This window comes from Lycium barbarum, chromosome 4, assembly GCF_019175385.1.
Source record: "Lycium barbarum isolate Lr01 chromosome 4, ASM1917538v2, whole genome shotgun sequence".
NCBI classification, from domain to species: Eukaryota; Viridiplantae; Streptophyta; class Magnoliopsida; order Solanales; family Solanaceae; genus Lycium; species Lycium barbarum.
The window spans coordinates 8577596-8600320 of NC_083340.1; the positions used below are offsets into that span (position 1 = coordinate 8577596).

Below are 22725 nucleotides of genomic sequence, written 5' to 3' on the forward strand. Positions count from 1 at the left end.
CTCCCTTAAGAATCATTCAACATGAGATTAATTAAAGAAATAATAACTCACTTCATTAGGAATAAAATCATTCAACACATAAGCAAAACAAGAGATTCAATCCAAACTTTAATCAAGAATACTTCCATAAACGAGATTCAAGTATTGAAATAAATACTACACACATAAATATTCAATACAAAACAAGAGTAGAAGAAAGGATTAAGAATATCTCATTAAAGTGCTTCCAATCTTCTCCTCCAATGTGTTGGTGTGAAACCCTAGCCTCCAAGGACTTGTGTTGAGCCAAAGATATCTGATGTTTTGCCCTAATTTTCTATTTATATGAACTGGAATGGAAGAAATCGTCAAAACCCAAGTTCTGGTCGAACTGGGCAGAATTTCCTTCTACGCGAACGCGCCACGTTTCTGCGCGAACACGTAGAATCACGCGCTTCCTTCAGCGCGGTCGCGTGTCCTTTCTACACGAACGCGTGGACTTAATAACGCGCGTGGGCGCGGTCGCGTCGGTTACCTGCGCGAACGCGCAGAGTAATTTTCCACGAAATTTTCCAGAACCTTCAGTTTGTTTCCAGTTTTGCAGCTTTTTTGCTTGTTTTCCACACTTTGGCTCTAGGGACCCCGTATTACCTGAAACATACTAAAAATCACGTAAAATAACATAGACTTGCTTAAAAACAAGTAAAACTTATAGCCGAAAAGCGTCAATTGTGGCGTAAAATCACGCCACATCACATCCCAAGAACCATCTACCACTAAGGCGAGCGAGGATGACGTGGAGGTCCTGTCCGAGGACGTCTCGCTCGGTAAAGAGTGGGTTATGAAGGTTAATGTGGGGATGGACGCCATCGACATATTTGGCCAACGTTTGGGAAAGGTGGAGGGCACTCTTAGCATTCTTGAAGGGCATACTCTTGAAGAAATTGAAAGCATCCGAAATGACTTTGAGGGGCGTATGCAGGCTGAGATTGAGGTAAAGCAAACCATCACTGCCTTAAAGTGCAGACTCATGGAGGCGTTGAGTACTATCGATGCCATGAAGGCAAAGATAGTGGCACTCGAAGAGCAGGTCAATGTTGGCGTAACCGAGGCAGCCAACAATTTTGTTGTGACGAGGGAAACTAAGATCGAGGCTCCTAAGCCACTGATGAGTCGTGAAATTACGCGATATTCGACGCTAATTCCTTAAGATTTTGTGACCCCTTAAGCACTTTTGTTGTTACTTTTTGTGTTTTTATGTTGTTTTGTAGGAAAAGATGCCCGGAGAGCATAAAAGAGCAAAATGGATCAAAATGGACCAAAATGGAACAAAATAGAGCAAAACAAGCCAAGTAGCTGAAATGAGTGATCGGAAGATACCAAGTGAAAAGAAAGTCAAAAGGAGGTCAAACTGGACATTTTTGCAAAACTGTCAAAACTGGACAGTTTTGCAAAAACGGGACAGATTTGCAAAACTGTCAAAAGTGGACAGTTTTGCAAAAACGGGCAGAATTGCAAAAACAGAAATATGGGGGCAGATTTTGACATTTTTTGGACTTGGAAAAATTTGGGGGGAGCTACAAAAGAGAGGCTAGGGCAAAACATTTTCCATCTTTTGCCATTTTGCAAGTTTTGGAGGCTAGGGTTTTCACCTACACCATTGGAGGAGAAGATTGGAGCACTTTAATGAGATAATTCTTAAACCTTTCTTCAATTCCTTGTTTTGTATTGAATATTTTAGTGTGTAGTATTTCATTTCTAGACTTGAATCTTGTTTATGAAAATATTCTTGATTAAAGTTTGGATTGAAACTCTTGTTTTGCTTATGTATTGAATGATTCTTATTGCTATTGAAGTGGGTCTTTGTTAATTTAATTAATCTCGTTCTTGAATGTTTCCAAAGGGATTAGCTAACCCTAGGACTCACCCATTTACTTAGATTGAGCTTGGAAAAGGAAATCTAGGTTGGGAAAGATTAATTAACAAGAATTTGGGTCATTAAACTCATCTAATAACTTGAGCTCGGACAGTGTTCAAAGGGGTTCGTGATGCACAAGAGGTGGAAAACTTTCTTTGGCACTTGGAGAATTATTTCAGGCATGGAAAAGTGAGGGACGATGAGGCCAAGATCAACACCGCTGTGTTGTACCTAACAGAGACGGCCATGTTATGGTGGAGAAGAAAGGTCGCCGATGCTGACAGAGGTCTATGCACAATCAACATGTGGGATCAGTTCAAGCATGAGTTCAAGCGACAGTTCTTCCCAAATAATGTCTTGTATGAGGCAAGACGTAAACTTAGAGAGTTGAAGCAGATAGGGAGCATTCGCGACTATGTCAAGGAGTTCACCACCCTTATGCTTCAAATTCCCAACCTTACTAGTGATGACTTGTTATTTCACTTTATGGACGGGTTACAGAACTGGGCTAAGCAAGAGTTGCAACGCCGACAAGTCAGTGATATAGACCAAGCCATAGTGGAGGCCGAGTCTTTGATGGATTTCAAGCATGACAAACGCGACAAAGGCAAAGGTCATGAGTCAAGGGGTGGCAATACCACAGGTGGGGGAGACCGCGCAGTAAGAACAATGAGTCTCAACAATACTACTCCAGGACTCAAAATGCCAACAAGTTCGATGGCAAAAAGTCAAATGGTCGTCAGGGTTATGCTGAGAAGATGGCGCAGGTCGAGAAAAAGGGATGCTACATATGTGGAGGACCACACGGCTTCAGAAATTGCCCCGACTTGAAGAGCCTCAATGAAATGGTTCATGATCGAAAGGAGCAGACACAAAGAGAGAGTTCAGACACCGCACAGTTAGGTATGATAGGCATATGTGGCGCTGTCAAGGAGCAACCCATCCAACCCGACGAGAATAGAAATCAATACGTGGATCTCACTATAAACAACAAGCTCGCTCGGGAATTGGTGGACACTGGAGCAACTCACAATTTTGTGACCGAGGTTGCAGCGAAGAGACTAGAGTTGAAGCTCGCTCCAATTAACGCCCTCGTTAAGACTGTGAATGCTAAGCCAGAAAATGCTCGTGGTGTAGCTAATGGCGTTGGTGTCAAATTGGGTGATTGGAAAGGTACGACAAATTTTACTGCCACTACTATGGATATCTTTGACATTGTTCTGGGACAAGAGTTCTTTAGGCATTGCCACGCGATGATCGACCCCTACCTCAAACGTCTTTTGGTCTTGGAGCGAGAAGTAGCTTGTATGGTGCCTACAGTGACTATACCGCATGCAAAGGGACAAACACAACTTTCAGCTATGCAGCTAATCAAAGGTCTCAAGAAAGGAGAGCCAACATTCATGGCAACCATTGCAAGTTTGGAAGAATACAAGGGTCCCCAGAACACACTGCCTCCTTGCATAGAGAAGTTGCTCGAGGAGAACAAAGATGTCATGCCCGATGAGCTACCTAAGCACATGCCTCCTAGACGTGAGGTGGATCATAAGATTGAGTTGGAGCCAGGGGCTAAGCCACCCGCATTTGCCCCTTATCGCATGGCACCGCCTGAGTTGGAGGAGCTTAGGAAACAATTAAAGGAGTTACTAGATGCCGGCCACATTCGCCCATCGAAGGCACCCTTTGGTGCACCGGTGTTGTTTCAAAAGAAGAAGGATGGATCGTTGCGCCTGTGTATAGACTATCGGGCACTTAATAAGGTCACAGTGAAGAACAAGTACCCGATCCCGCTCATTGCCGACTTATTTGATAGACTTGGACAAGCCAAGTACTTTACCAAGGTGGATCTTCGCAAAGGTTACTACCAGGTTCGGATTGCAGAAGGGGACGAACCAAAGACAGCCTGTGTGACAAGGTACGGAGCCTTCGAGTGGTTGGTGATGCCCTTCGGGTTAACCAACGCACCCGCTACATTTTGCACTCTCATGAATGAGATCTTTCATCCCTACCTGGATCAGTTCGTGGTAGTATACTTGGATGATATAGTCATCTACAGCAACACTTTGGGGGAGCACGTGGAACACCTACGAAAGGTTTTCCAAGTTTTGCGAGAGAATGAGCTATACATCAAGAGGGAAAAGTGCGAGTTTGCACAATCAAAGGTGCACTTCTTGGGCCATGTCATTAGCAATGGCGAGCTATGCATGGATGATGCTAAGGTACGAGCTATCCAAGAGTGGGAGGCACCTACAAAGGTAACCGAGTTGAGATCCTTCCTTGGCCTTGTTAATTACTACCGGCGTTTTATCAATGGCTATTCAGGTAAGGCAGCACCCTTGACCGAGTTGTTAAAGAAGAGAAAATCATGGGGGTGGATGGAGCACTGCCAAAAGGCGTTTGAAGACCTTAAGGAAGCCGTGACAGAGGAGCCAGTTCTAGCGCTGTCCGACTTTAGCAAAATGTTCGAGGTGCATACAGATGCTTCTGAATTTTCCATTGGGGGTGTCCTGATGCAAGATAGACATCCCATAGCATTCGAGAGCCGCAAGTTGAACGATACTGAGCGGCGTTACACGGTGCAAGAGAAGGAGATGACTACCATTGTGCATTGTCTTCGCATATGGAGACATTATTTGTTGGGGTCGAAGTTCGTGGTCAAGACTGATAATGTGGCCACTAGCTACTTCCAAACACAGAAGAAGCTCACACCAAAACAGGCTAGGTGGCAAGATTTCTTGGCTGAGTTCGACTATGTGTTGGAGTATAAGCCGGGCAAGGGTAACGTTGTAGCCGATGCCTTGAGTAGAAAGGTCGAGCTTGTTGCAATTACTTCATCAAGTTGGGATATACGGGAGGCTATAAAGGAAGGCATGCAACATGATCCCACAGCTAAGCAGCTTATGGAGTTAGCCACCCAGGGGAAGACGAGGCGCTTTTGGGTAGAAGACGGTATATTGCTCACCACAGGTCGGAGAGTCTACGTGCCGAAGTTTGGAGATATTAGGCGGCGTATTATGAAGGAGAGCCACGACACCTTATGGGCTGGTCACCCAGGTCAACGCCGCACTAGAGCCTTAGTTGAGTCGGTCTATTATTGGACGCGCATGCGTGAGGACATAGAGTGTTATGTGCAGACTTGTCTTGTGTGCCAACAAGACAAGGTTGAGCAAAGGTAGCCCGGAGGACTTTTGGAGCCACTACCAATAGCGGAGCGTCCATGGGAGAGCGTGACTATGGACTTTATCACCTGTCTACCGAAGTCCGACGATTATGGAACTATCATGGTGGTCGTGGATAGATTTTCGAAGCATGCCACTTTCATGCCCGTTTCACCAGGATGTACAGCTAAGGAAGCCGCCAAACTATTCTTCAAGAACGTGGTGAAATATTGGGGCTTACCAAGGCATATCATCAGTGATCGAGACCCCCACTTCACTGGAAACTTTTGGAGAGAGTTGTTCGACATACTTGGAACGGAGCTACACTTTTCCACTAGTTTCCACCCGCAAACGGATGGACAAACAGAACGGGTCAATGCCTTATTGGAGTGCTATTTGAGGCATTATGTGAGTGCACACCAGAAGGATTGGGCAAGGCTCTTAGACCTAGCCAGTTCTCCTATAACCTGCAACGGAGTGAGTCCACCGGACGAACACCATTTGAGCTAACCACAGGCCAGCAACCACAAACTCCACATTCACTACCGGCAGCATTCGAGGGGAAGAGTTTGGGGGCTTACCATATGGCCAAGGGGTTCGAGGAGCAGCTTGACACTGCTAAGTCCTACTTGAATAAGGCAGCAAAGAAGATGAAGAAGTTTGCTGACCGCAAGCGTCGTCCCACAGATTATAAGGTTGGGGACATGGTTTTGGTGAAGTTTAATCCAAGGCAGTTTAAGACACTACGGGACGTGCACCAGAACATGGTACGGAAGTATGAGGGGTCGTTTAGGATCGTGGCCAAGGTGGGTAAGATCTCATATAAGTTGGAGTTACCGCCTCATCTTAAGATTCACCCCGTCTTCCACGCTAGCGTGCTCAAGCCATACCATGAAGACAAGGATGATCCCAGCCGAGGTCAGTCGAGTCGGGCGCCGATTACCATCACCGTCTCTCATGATCGGGAAATTGAGGCTATCATTGATTACCAGGCTAGGCGAAAACAAGGGCAGAAAGCCACCACCATGTTCCTCGTCCATTGGAAGGGGCAACCACTGGAAGAGGCCACATGGGAGCGTTATGAAGACTTGTGGCAATTTAAAGACAAGATTCAAGAGTTTATGTTGCAGCAATGCGCCGCGGTCGTCGCAACATCAGGTGGGGGAGAACGTTGTCACGTCCTTAGTCTTCAACTAAGCGCACGTGCGGCACTTGACAACTCGTTCACGTTCTTGCACAACTTGCTCACGATCTTGTTATGCCAAGTCAGCCTAGTTTACTACACTCAAGATCGCTAAAGGAATAGTAATTGAGAAAGACAAGAGAAATTTGCTAGAAGGAAACTTTTTGTTATAGAAGACTTGATTGATTTTGCTTGATGGATTTTACAAATGTATGCCTCTCTATTTATACTACACACATAGGGACTAATGGATAAATAATAATTGTTACACAAGTCCCTCTATATTTGCAAGTATGCCCCTCTCTAGAATTCTCTACATGTCTAGAATATTCTAAAGTTTTTCAAGAAAGTCTTCCTAAATATTTTATAAGGATCTAAAGACTCTCCAAGAAAACTCTCCATGGCTCTAGAATCTTCCCATAAATGTTAACATCTTTGCCATGTAAGCATCCACATGTCTAAAATATGTGCTTATGTAGCAAGATGACTTGGAAGGTCATCACACTATACTAAATAGACGCATTCCTTTGTTTTCTAACCTTAAATTCCATTATCTGCCATTATGGCTGTGGGTTTGTGGGTTTCAGAAGGTAAAATGTTGCGTTCTTCACTTAATCATAAGCATAAGTCCTTTAATTTTCTTCTTTATCCTCTATAATTATTTTAAGCTGGCTTTCTTTCTAATCCTTTACATTTTTCTTTTCTTTCGCATGTACAACCGGAGCTGAAGAGTTTCACTTTGAGACTCAACGATACTTCTTACGGAGTCCGCATACCATCCACCGTCTTCGTTTTTCACTTTGCCCAAACAGAGAATTGCAGAGCATCATTATCCCTTCGTGAAAGCCGAAAATGGCTAAAATCATTTTATGTCACTTCGTTTATTTGCTGGCGTGATTTAAATGACTTGTGTGACTAACATTTATCTAACTGTGTGATTATGATAAAATATTTAGCTGTTTATGTTTAACCGAGCCTATTTTATATTGGGATGCCTTAATTAGTAAATTTAGGTCTTAAATCAAGTGAGTTTAATTGTTCCTCGTAAGTTTGGGATTTTTAGTTAGAAGGAGAGATATGCTGCCAAAGCGTCGTAAATTTTACACATTAACGCTAGCTTGTTTTGAGGAAATAAAAAAAAAAACGAACTAATTTTCATGGATAATTGTTCCACTTTAGCTCCTTTCTAACACTTGAAATACGTATTTATTAAAACAACTTTTGCACAATTTATATTGAACTAATAGTCTTTCTATAAAATCTTTAAATTTTTATTAATATTAATCTTACAATAACTCTTTTAATTTGTTAGTCCGCATAACTTATTTTCCTCAAATATTTATAAAACGTTACATAATCCAGCGCTTTCTCTAATTTATTTACAGCTAAAGTATTTTAGGAAATTGTTACCTTTTCTGAAAAGTCCTATTTTAAACAATATTATTATATTTCTATTTATAACTTTAGCAACATTTACAAACTATTTTCCCAAATAGTTAAAGTATTATATTTGTATATTTTAGTTCTAATTAATTAGCATAAGTCCGGTCGGTTAACCATCATTAATGGAATTTAAAGGATGCCTAATACCTTTTCTTTAAATTAGTTGAACCCGTACCTAGAATCATTTGGTTTCGTAGATTTTAAAATAGAGTTAACTTTAGATAATTACTTTAATTAACCTTAGGTGCCTAATTCACCATAAATAATTAGGTGGCGACTCCTAACTTTAAATAACTCCGGAATTACCCGGATGTTGTAAACTATTTTGACACTGGTTAAAATTGGGTATAACACATGTATGACAAAAGAAAGCTTGTAACATTGCTTCTCAATTTGAGACAATTCTTTTTACCATTGATCTTGTCATCCCTTTCTAAAATTAAGCATCTTTAATTTGCGATCATTTATCAACTCCTCTAAATTAAAATTGCATTCCATGGATTTTGCCCTGCAAATCTAAGTCACGTCTTCACTAACAACACTATTACTATGCTGCAAATTTTGGAGTAATATTCTTATGAAAAAATCTTGAGATAAATGATGAGCTGTGACATTAAAGAAAACTTAAGCTTCAAATTAAAAGTTCATGAGAGCACATACCCTACAACCTCTCATGATTAAGAATTCATGAAAGAGTGACCTATTCAAAAAGAAAGATCAACATTTCAGATGATGTTCAATAACATTTTCCAAACTTTCCACAAGGAATTTCTTAAAAAAAAGAAAGAAAGCTAATAACTGAAAAATAAATACTACTATGACATTTATCAATTTTGCTAATTCGAGTTTTACTTCATGAACATCACCTTTTAGTATTAATATGAAACTGGGGAAGCAATGAAAGTAATGAAGAAAAGAATGACACGAAAAGGTAAACGAAAGAGCAAATGAAAAATAAAGACAAAACTCACCCAAAGATTCGTACAGTTACGTCTGGTTCTATTCCTTTGGGACAAATGCACTCAGTTTTGCGTTTTTTCTTTTACCCTCTTCTTGTGTCGGTTCATAAGTCTTTTAACAAAAAACTCACATTCTCCTTTAATATGCCATGAACAATGGCAAATTATTTTGTGATTAGGCTATAGAAGATAAAAGTAAGGAAATTTCTCACCAAAACTATTACCGAGACACGATTAATAATTAAAACTTATAATCTTTAGATGCAGGAAAATCCGAATTCAAGATTGCCTGCAAAAGCTAAAACACACAGATTATCAATCAAGCAAACTGATCTCTTTTTGTTGCCAAAAAATTGTACACAACAAAAAAAGCACTTAAAATCTTAAAATTCTCTCTTTTTACAATAAAAACCTGTGCTAATACAAACAATGAATCCATTCTATAGATTTGAAAAGGGATATTCAATAGCCTTACCTAGCTGATCTTCATCTTTTTCTTTTTACTTTCCTATAAAATCCGAAAGCGTAGCGTTCCTTCAAAGTGGATAGACACTACTAAAAAACTACTGAAAACCGACCTCAGTGAGGTCGGAAAAAAAAGCGACCTCATGAGGTCGGTATAAGCATGCTTTTAATTTTATAATTTTTTTTCTTTAAAAGACCGACTTCCTGAAGTGGATAATTTAATAATAAATTGCACAAAACACATGACTTACCTCAATAGGTCGCAAAGTTGTCATGCTAAACAATATCGACTACACGAGGTCGGTAAATATTTTAAAAAAATTAAATATATATTTAATTGGGCGACCTCATGTGGTCGGAATGCATAATTAAAAAAAATCTAAAAACAATTTTTTCAATTACCGACCACACGAGGTCGAAACATTTTAAAATAAAAATAATTAAATTACGGTAACCGACCTCGCTAAATCAAATTAATATCACATAGCTAACACCACTTTTCCCCATTTTTCATTTCCCCCTCTTTTCATTGCCTCGATTTCAGCCATCGCCGCCCATCGCCCATCGTTCATTGCCCGCCTTCCGTAGCCCAGTTCCCGCCGTCGCCGTCTCCGGCGCAGTCCACCGTCCAATCGAGGTATTTTTTTTTTCCTTTTGGTCGTTTTTCCAACAGTTTTTGTGATTTGTCACAGAATTTTTAAACATATGTCGTTTTCCTTCTCCTAAATATACAAACATAGATACATGCCCCCCTTATTCATTACCATATAGTACCAATTATTTTTCTCCTCTCCATCTCCGTTTTTAGGGATTCAGTTCCACTGCTTTGTTGAGTCAATTTGCTGATTTCGGGATCGACTTTCCATTCTTGATTCCTCAAGTAGATTAATGTGAAATTTCTATGAGATTGTTATTCAGTTCCTAGCCATTTAAGGTATTTATTCTTGACAGCTTCCTCTTCTTTTAGGATTGGGTTTTAGTTCTAGGGTTAGGTTTTAACTCTGTTCTGAAGATTAAGGTCTATTAATGATAGCCCCCCATTCCATTAACATTAGGTTTTAATTCTGTTATGAAGATTTTGATTGATTAAAATTGAAAGTTGGTAAATTTGTTAATTTTTGTGAAGGGGTAATAATTTGATGGACCATTCGATTTAGTTTCCATTCTCAGATACTATGCCTGGTGGCTGCAAATTAGCATTGGTAGATTTAGTCACGTTTAATGTGTGAACTTAGCTTGTTTGGATAGTGTCGTACTACTCTATCGAACAGTTAAGGTTAGTACTTCGTACTACTCTTTCTTATTTCTCATTGCTTAATATGCTCTTTGTTTACTTTCCAATATATGGCACATCATGTTTATTTATCAAATGGTAAATTACTCGTTTCAACTCGCTCAATTTTGCTCCACTTTGAACTCTTGGTTTTAGTGCTTTGTTGATGTATGCTAACAGAGATGGTTGGGTGAAGTAGCTTTTAAGCTTTCATTTGTCCGACAATTTGTTGTTTTTAGAAGCAGGCTTAGGGTAGCATCCACAGAACTTAAAATAAGGATATTGTGGTAAGTTTGGTTATTTTATTGAAGTTAAAATAAATGTTTTAAATATAAAAATGTACTATATCACCCTCCACATCTTCACTTATTTATCTAAGTTTGCAGGTTAGAGAATAAACTAATTATTTTCCTTCTTGGTTTGAATATAAAAATGACTCCTTCTTGGTTTGAATGATTGCACCCATTGTTTGTGGTTTGGTTCTCTCGTTATTTATCTTTGATGCAACACTCACCTACTTTGATCAGTGACTTGACTGACACTAAGATTAGTGATACAAGCATCTCTCCAGCTTTCAACTCATTTGGTGTTTATGTATTCCCTTGCATAGTAAAGACCTGCAAAACAGAAAACTGAGTTAGTAAAAATTACCACCATGTTCTCTTCCCATAGGATTTAAAGCATTTAGCAGCAACCCAAAACAGCAAGTATGTCACACCACTTCTACAAATTCCATTTTGTGCAATATATTTTAATGTTTAAATTAAACATTGAATTTGTGTATTAACAATTTCAAATCTTGTGTAATTTATGTAGATGGAATCTCGTAGTTGGATGTATACTAGAACAAATGACGGTAGAGGGGGGATGAGGCAAGAATTTATGGACGGTGTCGTTGCTTTGTTGAATATGCAATGACACTTGAACCTTTTATAATCAAAGGCTTGGTTAGGTGTCCTTGTGAGAAATGTGCATGTAGGAATTATGAGACACCAAAGATTATTAGGCTTCATCTCTATACTCACGGCTTTCAATTAAATTATACAGTATGGACTAGTCGGATACTAGTTTGGGAGGATTTCAAAACTTTGTTGTTGGTGAAAGTAGTAGGGCAGCGGAACCTGATGTCCAAAATTATAGAATGCACGACATGATTCAGGATGCTTATGGGATGCATTCCGATTTTGAGCCACAGTTTCTCCACCACTTGATATGCGACGGAGATCAAGAACTTCTTCGGCTTTGTAATTTCAGCGCTTCCTGATTGTAATTACTCTTGTTGAAAGTCTCAAGAAATTGGCGAATTGACTATGCTGTTGTTCTTGCAATTCCACAACCTTTGTAGAATGTGGAACTTGTTTCAAGATTCGGTCTTTACACAATGAACAAACGACACAATTTGCAGTTTCAAACAACTCCTAACATTTGCGATCATAACATTTTCTTTTATAAGACACAATTATTTAGCCATATTGTTATTTCTTTTATGACCGCGCAAAGCGCGGGTAGATTTGCTAGTTTACTATAATATTGATTGATTCATTATTAATAAACTAATTACTATTCATTGCAGAGAAAGTGTTTCTGGCTCCCGGAACATGAAGCTCATGTCGCCCAAAACTTCGAGAAGAAAGCAGGGCAGCTGCTAAAGGGTGCATTAGGAAGGGTTCGTGAAGACCAAGCGAAGCCTGATTGGATCCGGCCGGAGGCCTATAACAAGCTATTGTAGTACTAGGCATCTGATGAATTTAAGAAACAAAGTGAAACAGGGAAGAAGGCCAGAAATTCTACGAAGGGTGGCTCCCTACACACTAGTGGGGCTAAGAGCCAAGCGGCTGTGAGGAAGGAGCTGGTATTTTTCCTTTAGTCCTATTGTAGGATAATCAATTTATTTCATTTTCTTTATTAATTACTCAATTATTCTTTTTGCAGGAACTCAAAGAAAAGAGGATATTGCCTCAAGATGAGGCATTTAGAATCACTCACGTGAAGAAGAAGAAAAACAGTCAAGAACCAGACAAATGGGTTGAGGAACGGGCTAAGCAGTCCTAGGTAAGTTTAATTGAATTTCTTTTTCTACTATGTGTTGGTTCTGCTTGTATTAGTGACCTTGTTCAAGATATCCAAGGTGAGTTCTACCAAATTAGCTAAAAGCCAAACGAAAAAAAGAAAAACAACATGATTTCTGCTGTACCAAATTAGTGACCTTGTTCAAGACCTTGTATGTATTTTGACTTGTTATCATCCAAAAAGTTCGAGTAAACCGTTGTGAAGTGTTCAGCTCACAAACTTTTCACAGATCTTGGAGACTAGAAGCTGTGCAACTTTGGGCAGAAGCTAGAACAATTTACTACTGTACTATTTCTGCTGCTGCTACTACTGTTATTGCGACTACTCGTGTAGAGTATTGTTATGATAGGAAATGGTATTTTGGCATTTTAGAGAAGAGGTTAATTTGTTATGATGGAGTAAATAGAAAGCAGGAAAGACTTCCGATTCAAAAAAATAATTAAATAGAAAGCAAGCAATACTTCTAATTCAAAAAATAAATAAATAGAAAGCAGGTAAGAGTATAGCCTTTTGGAAATAGAAGACGAAGCTGAAGGAGATACTTGCATGATAACTTCAAACTCAAACTATTAAGGGAATTGTAAAAGTATTGCTTGCCAAGTTTCCATAGATGGACGAGTCAAATCTATGTGGGGAAAGGCGCATTGAGTAGTATTTGGTGCCTTCACTTTATTCCCATAAAACTATATCTTTTGGTGATTTATGAGCAACATTCAGTTAGAAATCTATCCCCTTTGCTATTTATGTGTTATAACTCATTGGTTGAGTTTCCTCAGCGCCATTCTGATGTTCTGTAGGACTCAAGGCTTATATAGTTTACAATATGATAAAAAACATTCTGTTATACAATATGATATTAATTGCTAGTTCTTCTTTTTTGAAACTTTTGAAAGAGGTCTCTTTCTTTGTTCGAGTTGTTACACATATCAACTCCAAACGGATCAGAATGAATTTATAGGCACATTGCTTTAGCTAACTTGCATTTTTTTTTAAGCAAAGTCCACTAATAAATTCCTGAAGTGTAACCTGCTGCTGCCACTAAATTTCTATCCATACTAGAGTCACTACACTTTCTATCTATTAGTACTTCCAGTAGCAATTCTCAAAAAAACAGCAAAACCAGGACTTTTGCTCTGCATCTTTCCTTGTGTGACTTTGCACAGTACTTAGTGAAAACCAGCAAAATTGGTCTGATGCATGTCTGAGAAAGACCAGCAACAGTACAAGTGAGCTGCTGCTATCTGCAGCAGTTGTAAGTCCTGCAATATTACACCAGATATCCATAAAGTTTCCAATATTACCCGTGATATATCCTGCAGTCCTGATTTCCATACCAACTGTTGTAGCAACAAAATGGTGAATGACTGTATTGCATTGCTGTTTTTCAATTACTATAAATAGCAGCCTATTTGACAAGCGGTAATTTGCAGCATCAAACTTCTTCTCAAAAGATATGCTCTGCTACCATTCCTGTTGAGTTCAGATTTGATTTCTACCCCATCTTCTACAAGGCACAAACCATTCTCCATTTATTGTCAACCCCTCAGTAGCATGAGTATAGGATCAGTGATATAAACATCAACAAAGGTAGTACTGGTGACTTTGTTTTCTCTTAGAACATCAATTTCAAAACCTGCAAAAAGGAAAAATATGTCAGTAGAAAAAACTGCATTTAGTTTGTTGCCATGATATGAATACAATCAACGGAACCTTTGTGTGCTCTGTTTGGTTCTTTAGCAGTACTGTAGTTGCATTGTAGTTTTGCTTTCGACTCCATTTTCAGATTTTGAGAATAGGGTGCAAGTTCGAAATTGTACTTAGATATGCTTTGATAAAATAGTGTTATATTGGTTTTACCATTTAAACAGTTGATTTTCCTTGTTCAATTTCAGATTCAATTTCAACAATCACGGGCTGAGTTATGCAACAGTCTACCACCTGGCACAGAGCCTACAGATGAACAATTGAACGAATTGTGGATTGCGACTGTTGGTGGCCCCACTAGGTTTGGCACAACTTATGGAATGGCAAATAGAGCATTTCGTAAATTCCAGTCGCCCCTGGAAGGCATATGTTCTTCCAATGATGCGGGTCATTGGATAGAGCGAGTGTTATGGCCATGGAGCAGAAGATTCTTTAGCTATCTATGCAGTTACAGGCCTCGGAGGCTAGGGATAGGCGGAGGGACGAGCAGCTACAGGCTGCAGAGGATGGGGAAAGACGGGGGGACGAGCAATTTACGGGTATGAAAGCTCAATTAGACTTATTACTTTCTTCGAGGGGAATTCCCCCTTGTCCTGATGACGCTCGTAGCTCCAAGCGTCGATCTCCCCATTCTCAATCTAGGGCACGACATCGAGAGGTTAGTCAGGAACTGGGACTTGTAGATGAGCCAAGTAGTGGTGATGATGATGGGGAGCACGTGTCAAACACAGAACAACATGGTTGAATTTTATGTATCTTACACACTTATAAATTTTTTGGTGGATTTGTAAAAATGTGAAAGTGTTTGGTGGATGTTTAGTTTGATGTTGTAGACTAACTTAGTGTAGACTAGTATAAGTATAATGTTTTGTGGATGTTTGTAAAGGTTGAAGTAGTTTAATGTTTTTTGTGAATGTTGAATTACATTTTGATTTAACTTTGAAGTAGTTTCGAGTTGAATTTGATGTAGTGCGGGTTGTAGCATGTTATTATATGTGCTTGTTGGCAGCTATTTGAGCTGGTTTTAGTTAAATATAGAACTGGTTTGCATTGTTGGTAGGTGGGCAGTGGCAAAAGTAGCAGAATGTTGCCAATTTTTTTGGAGAAAACTGACCTCATGAGGTCGGTTATTTTAATTTCATTTTCCAGATTTTAAAGAAACTGACCTCATGTAGTCGGTTGTGTTCATATCATTTTGCACATTTTAAAGAAACCGACCACATGAGGTCGGTTGTGTTCATATCAATATCCAGACTTTAAAGAAACCGACTACATGAAGTCGGTTCATGATTGTCATTATTCATAAATTTATAGTTACCGACCGCATGTGGTCGGTAACAGAAAAATAAATAAATAAAATTTTCAATATACCGACCACATGAGGTCGGTAACTTGAAAAAAAAAAACTCATATAATTTACAGACCCCATGTGTTAATATACCGACCACATGTGGTCGGTAACAGAAAAATAAATAAATAAAATTTTCAATATACAGACCACATGAGGTCGGTAACTTGAAAAAAAAAAAAACTCATATAATTTACAGACCCCATGTGTGCTTATATCGACCGCATGAGGTCGGTATGTTAATTTTCCTTTTTTTGGGACTAATCATGTACCGACCACGTGTGGTCGCCTTTGTCCGACCTCATGAGGTCGCTAATTATTTGCGACCACCCATACCAGACCTACTTTTGTGGTCGGTTTTGAGGTCGCATTTTTTCAGAAACCGACCTCGTGTGATCGCTTATATCAATTTTTTTTGGTCGGTTTTCAGCAGGTTTTTAGTAGCGAGATTACACTTAAAATCTACTGAGTAGACTATTACAGTAGTCATTCAAGTGAAATTATTTAGAAAATTAATGATGGACTTTTGAGCTTCCAAAACTACTCCTTTCATGCACGATGTCATGATTAATTATAACTTATAACTTATAACTGCTGCTAGTAGTAATTTCCTTTTCATTTAATTATCTGACATTTAACTGTTATAACCGTTGCTAGTTAGTAGTAGATATTAACCAAAAATACAATAAGAATGAGAAAAATGCCAAAAAAAAGGAGAAAAAAGATAAATGCAAATGTTGGCCATAGAGAGGTGTCACATCACCTTATTTATGTCTAGTTTTATTATATATATAGATATAGATTATATTGGATCTTTTGTATACATTTGATTAGGGAGAATCTTCCTATTTTAACATTTGTTCAATAATTCAAATTTGTTACAGACAGCCTTACTGGAGAACAAAACATGAAAACAGAGGTTTTTTTGTTGTGATTTTTCATACAGAATTTGATTTCTCACAATTATGATTTTCTAGCAGTGGTTTGTTATTTTGTCTTAGTTGTAGACTTGTTGTGGCTGTTAAGTGTTACTCCATCTGATATGGACTAGCATGAGCAGGTAACCCAAGTGTTCGATATATGTCCTAAAAGAAAGTCGTGCCCAAACGAACAAAAGTATGTAATCCTTCATTTCCGAGAGCCAAACTATATGAACGTTGATCAATATTTTTTTAAAAATATATGTTTCACCATATTGATATGAGAAGACTTGCAACTTATAGTATTTTTAGTTTTTTGAATATCTATGTTGACACTCAATTTTGTCCCTCCTTTATTCTAATATATTTCCTTAGGCTTCTAAAATTATTAACGAACTAAATGCTTTGTTTTCACTACTATTTTTATTTTCTACTACTTTCTATATCGTTACTTTCAATATTACTAGCATTACTTTATCACAAATTTTAAATGGTTCGTCATCGTTTCATTTTAAGATTTGTACTCGTTAAATTAATTTTACTTTATTAAATCCTTTACTTTCTACATACTAATTACTATTGGTCTTCACATAATATATATTGTACTGGTTATTAAGTTAAAAGCCCAAGAATAATTAAAACGAAGAAGGAATGACCACAGTTTCAACCAATTCACATTTATTTTAAGCAGCCCATTACCCATTCTCACCCGTCCGGCCCAAACCATTATAAAGAAATTTTTACTCATTGTAGCTTCTTTTAAGACCTAATTAGTAATATTAACTATCCTTTTATTTAATTATATTTAGTAGCTAATTAACTTTTCTAAATTACAAATGGTTCAAAAAATACATACCCAAACACATATATCTTTCTTTTTTCTCAATCACTACCTATTTCAGATTTTTCATTTCTCAAAACCCTAAAAAATCTCTCTCCCCTTTTCTCAATCACCACCACCATGGCCGCACCGTCCCCTCTCTCTTTTCTCCGTCTCCCTCTGTGCTCACCCCTCTTTCTCTCTCTCTCTCTCTTTTCACTCTGCAGATCTGGCAGTGTGCATTGTTGGTGGCGGCGGTGATGGACTGATTTTGAGATGGCGGCGGAGAAGATGACGTAGAGGTGGAGAGATTAGGGTTTTGTTGGTGATGGAAAGATTAGGGTTTTTTGGTGGTGGTGGTGTCTCAGATTTGGGTTTTTGGTGGTGGTGGTGTCTCATATTAGGATTTTGGTGGTGTTGGAGAGATTAAGATTTTTTGGTGGTGGTAGTGTCTCAGATCTGGCCATGTGTATTTGTTAAAAGCCAAATACAAATACATTCAAAAATCTACATCTCACAAATACACCGTTTTTTAATGTATTTGTCTTTGTATTTTTGAGTGCATTTTTTAGTATATTTTGTTAATAGCCAAACACATTATTTTTTTGAATGTATTTGAATTTTTTGGTCTTGTATCTGAATGTATATGTTGAAATCCATTCAAATACACGAAAATTTGAATATATTTGGCTTCATAGTTGTTGGAATGTACATAATGTATTTGAAATACATCAAAAAAAGCCAATGAAATACATCAAAAAAAAAAAATCAGTAAAATACATAAAAAAAAAAAAGACACGAAAATACATTATGGCAAAAAAAAAAAATCACTGAAATACATCAAAAAAAAAAAAATCACTGAAATACATAAAAAAAAAATCACTAAAATACATCAAAAAAATATATATTAATATCTAATTTAATAGCTCCACCATTAAAGGCTAAAATCAAGGATCATGTTTTTTTTTTTACCTTGTTCTCATGTATTTGTTGGCAACAAATACACAGCGAAAACATACACTATTTTGCCAAAATGTAGCTACAAATGGTAATATTTAAAAGGGTAACTACAAATGGTAGGAAGCTACAATAAGATAGTCATTTGAGTAAGTTTGTCGACCAGCCCACCAGGCGAGATCAGCCCATCACCCTTTAACACCAATCGGCCCACACTATCCGAATACCCGATCCAGCCCACATCCACTTTCTACCCGACCCAGCCCATGTGTCTTTTAACATCAGTTGAACCAAACCTAGCCGCACACTCACCTCCCCTCTTTCCCCTTTCGACCAAGAATCAATTTCCTTTAGCCATGGCAGAACCCGCGCCCCCATTTTCGTGCAATACGCACAGCTCACCTCTTTCCCCTTTTGACAAAGATCCATTTTCGGTGCAACCTTCCCCTTTCCCACATTTTTAGTTTCGATTTAATTCTGGTTTGTATTTATGATCCCTTGTTTGTGCGTTTGATTTTTCTGTGTTTAATTCAGTTACTTAGTGTCCCTCATGTGATTTGCTCGCTCAAGCATATAGTATTTTCCTACTGTTTTCTTGTAAATCCCGTGGTTATTTTCAGTATTGTTGGTTCCTTAAAGTGAGTTTTTGGGCAACTGTGTGTTAAAGTTTGGGGTAATTAAGTTTAGTTTTCCCTTAACGCTATGAAGATTAGTTGAAATGCAGTCCTTTGTCTTAGCATTACTGTATGTGTTTGTGATTTTGAATTTTGTAGGTTTGGTTGATTTAGATTCAATAAAAGAATCTGTTCCTTTTTTTGTTGAGATGCATCTTGCTTAAATCATCTATACAGAACTCTGTTAGGCTCAATCTCCCTCGAAATTGGTTCGCACACTAGTTGACTGCCTCACACATCTGTGTATGCCTTCATATGAGTTGACTGCTATGGCATCCCTGTTTCCTGCTTATAGTTTGATTCAAGATCTTATTCTCTTTGTTCTGTTGTGAAGCTAATATGATAAAATAGCATGCTTAAAGATTATTTAAGTTAACTTTCATAGGGACCAGTAGGAGCTATCTGTGATTTTGTCGCTTGATTGTTACAGTTTTACCTTTAAACTTAAGACCATAATGTACTCTCAAATTTCCGCCAACTTACGTGTTACAATTGCTACTTGTGCCTTGACCTGCTAACAGCCCAAATTAATCAATCCCCTATACCTTTGGCATGCCACGTCTAGTTGATACTGGATTTCCAGATTCTGTGTTTTAGAGTTAGCAAGTCTTGGTTTCTGATTACTTCTGGAGGTTCTGGTTTTGTTATGAGATAGTTGAACCAAGTCATGATATTTAAAAACCATGAAGCATTTTGTATACTATTATCCGTGAGTAGCATCAGCAATATGTGCTCGTTTGGGCATGGATTAATATACGCTAGATGACTTTATATGTGCTGAAAGAATTTATGAGTAAAATCGTTGTTTGTGCTCCTACCCATCTTTCTTCATTAAAATTTATTTTGAGGGTATTGTTGCCATCCCAGTTTCTTTAATTTTCTTTTTTTTTTCCCTCCATAATGACTTTAATCGGGTTTTCTTTCTAATCCTTTTCATTCTCTTTCTTTGCATGAACTGAGAATTTCGAATCCCAAACATCCTCGAGTTGCTTCGACAACCTTGCTGCCACATTAATGAGACAATGTTGCGTATCGCTGCTGTTCTTTGTGACCAATCGCCATGACGGCTTAGGCAAACAGTGGACGTTTAAGGCCAAGCCTGCAGCTTGCCATCAGCTGCTGTTATGCCTCTGTTTTTTCCTCTATGTTCGAACTGCCTTGGGTATACAGAAGCCTTGGACCTTGGCTAAATGTCCCATTAATTTGTTCCGTTCTTGTTTATTTGTTTGCTCTATTTGCTTGTGTGATATTTGTTGAACGTTAAGACTATTAATCAATTTTAGTCATACTGATTTTTCAGGGAGTTTAAGTTAATAGGGGGGTATAGATAAAAAAAAGGTGAAGAAGGGTCAAGGTAAGCACTGTCACGTTTTAAGACAAAGAAGGAGAGGTCACAAAAAGGGAAACTGGAATTGAAGTTCAGTCAGATCACATTGAAATAGCAATTTTACGTTTGGCCATTATTTATGAGGAATTAGAATGGCTATTAGATCCAATGAAGAAAGAGGTTTGGTCAAAATCCCACCACACACGTTTTGAAATATAAAAAAAAAAAAAGCAAAGCAAACTAGTTTTTATGGAACTGTTCCACTTTAGCTTCATCCTAACATTTGAAATGCATATTTGTTAAAATAACCTTTACACAGTTTATATTAAATTAATATTCTTTCTATAAAACCTTTAAACATTTATAAAAATTAATCTTACAAACGACTGTTTTAATTTATTAGTCAACGTAATTCCTTTTCTCCAAATATTTACAAAACATTGCATCGTCTTGCGTTTTCTTCAGTCTATTTATAATTAAGCTCTTTTATACAAACTATTATATTTTCTACGAGTCCTATTTTAAATAACATTTTACATGTCTATCTATAGCTTTAGCTATTTTTTTTCTATAATATTATATTTACACTTAACCTAATTAATTGTAAGTCCGGTCAGTTAACCATTATTAATGGATCTTAAAGGATGCCTAATACCTTCCCTCTAGGTTAGTTGAACCCTTGCTTAGATCTTTCGATTTCGTAGACTTTAAAATAAAATCAACTTTAGATAATTACTTTAATTAACTTTAGGTGCCCTAATTCACCATAAATAATTAGGTGGCGACTCCCAATTTTAAATAACTCTAAAATTACTGAGATGTTGTAAACTATTTTGACTTCGATTAAAATAGGGTATAACAATCCAAACATTAATTTAAAGTGTTTAATTAATCTAATCTAATTTAGCTTCCAACATTAGTCAAATTGAATCTCGAGAAGCAGAACGTGACAGCTATTTTGGGACAGAGGAAGTAAATCATATAAGCAGAGAGGCTTACAAACTGCACGAAAGTGATATTGAAAAATATTTATTTCCAGAGGGAGCACAAACAATTGTCCATACAAGAGCCCTTTCCAATAATGACAATCCTAAACACATTACAACTTTGCACCTAACAAGAAGTTTAGTGCAAGCAGCTAAATTGAACATCAGAAACTGCTAAACAAATGAATATAAAAAACCAGATTCAGAAACAGAAAAAAAAATAAAAAAAATTTAGAGAATCATTTAGGGACAAGTAAAGCCCTGTAGAGCCTTCTTGCTGCAAACATTAAGAAGTAAGTTAAGGGAAATAGGGAGATTAAGGTTGATTCCCAAAATGTTAGCCTTAAGTGCAGTGCAAAGGCAAACAGCAGCCTCCAAGTCCACAAGATTTTCTATAAGACTGCAGCATGGTTTTACTGGTGGAGTTCCAAGTGTTACATTCAACAAACCATTAAGCACATTAGCACAAACACCTAATTTTAATGCATCAGTTGGGCATTTGCCTTCTTTCAAAGGAGGAGGGGGGCACGGCTTTGGGGTTGGCTTTGGCTTTGGTTTTGGTTTAGGTTTAGGACCAGGGCAAGTATTGCATGCACTCACCACTGTGAAGAAAAGGATATTGAATAGAAGAAACAGGGCAAGTGACTTAGCCATATTGGACTCTAAAATTTGCTAGCTAAAGGGATAGTAATAGAGAAATGTGTTGAATTGTGATGATGCAGAATTAAAAGGATGGTTGGCTTTTATAGGCTGCGTGCATAAGGATGGAAGATCAAAAGAATGATGAGAAAACATTCTTAACCCATGTGTGTAAACCTGGAATTGTAGCTAGCAAGAAGCATATTAAATTATTAATTAATCTGGTAGATCTTGGAGGTATGTGAAGAAGGAATTAATACAGGGGTGCCATGTTCCTTGTTTAGTTCCAACCTAGAATTCTATTGTTTTATTTCATTCCTCTATCAAAATATTCTATATACTGATGGTGCATTCCTCAGGCTCGTCGGTAATGTTTCCGATGAATTTCCCAATGAAAATCCCTTACCGACGACTCAAATTACGATGGAACATCCAAATAGTCAAGTACAGGGGATAATTAGGATAAAAAATAGTTTAGGTGTACACTCAGTAAAAGGTTTCAAGTTCAGGGAGATGTAGAGATATTTTGCGTATTTTCTAGGTTACTAGTTGATTACACTTTAGATAATTATTTGTATTTCACTTTAAATGACTTGACAATATAAATTAAAGATTTAAATTTGAATCCCAAACATTGCAGAAAATCTCCTTGTACTAAAATGCTGGCTAGAGTGTTACTCAAAAGGAAAGCAAAGGCTGTGTGACTGTGTGAGCAAACTTTGACAAGTTCCACAACCACCGAGGGGTGTTCTGGGATGGATGAGATCCTTAACTAGAGTTCTCGAATTTGAGTCCTGAGAGTGGCGAAATTCCTAGCTAGGTGTGCTACCCCATGTATCCCCTGTATGCAGCGATTCTAAATTAATCGAGCTAGTGAATTCCATATACCAGATGATTATGAC

The 22725-nt window shown here is 37.8% G+C and overlaps 1 protein-coding gene and 2 long non-coding RNA genes across 5 annotated transcripts; 2 read left to right on the forward strand and 1 right to left on the reverse strand.

Moving 5' to 3' along the window:
- Positions 1 to 9582: 9582 nt before the first annotated feature.
- On the forward strand, positions 9583 to 15144 carry LOC132635095 (uncharacterized). 3 transcript variants are annotated; one of them, XR_009580424.1, is made up of 6 exons: positions 9584 to 9742; positions 9914 to 10039; positions 10276 to 10381; positions 11952 to 12230; positions 12311 to 12430; positions 14341 to 15144. It is a non-coding gene; the product is annotated as an uncharacterized LOC132635095 (long non-coding RNA). The 3 variants fall into 3 exon arrangements; XR_009580425.1 differs by lacking the exon at positions 10276 to 10381 and having other exon boundaries at positions 9585 to 9742; XR_009580423.1 differs by lacking the exons at positions 9914 to 10039; positions 10276 to 10381 and having other exon boundaries at positions 9583 to 9742.
- A 2301-nt stretch (positions 15145 to 17445) lies between these two features.
- On the forward strand, positions 17446 to 20159 carry LOC132635096 (uncharacterized). Its single transcript, XR_009580426.1, has 2 exons — positions 17446 to 18677; positions 19832 to 20159. It is a non-coding gene; the product is annotated as an uncharacterized LOC132635096 (long non-coding RNA).
- Positions 20160 to 21128: 969 nt separating this feature from the next.
- Positions 21129 to 21883, reverse strand: LOC132638151 (14 kDa proline-rich protein DC2.15-like). Its single transcript, XM_060355124.1, has one exon. It carries the CDS (start codon positions 21836 to 21838, stop codon positions 21428 to 21430), a length of 411 nt encoding a protein of 136 aa, XP_060211107.1. The 5' UTR covers positions 21839 to 21883; the 3' UTR covers positions 21129 to 21427.
- Positions 21884 to 22725: the final 842 nt, after the last annotated feature.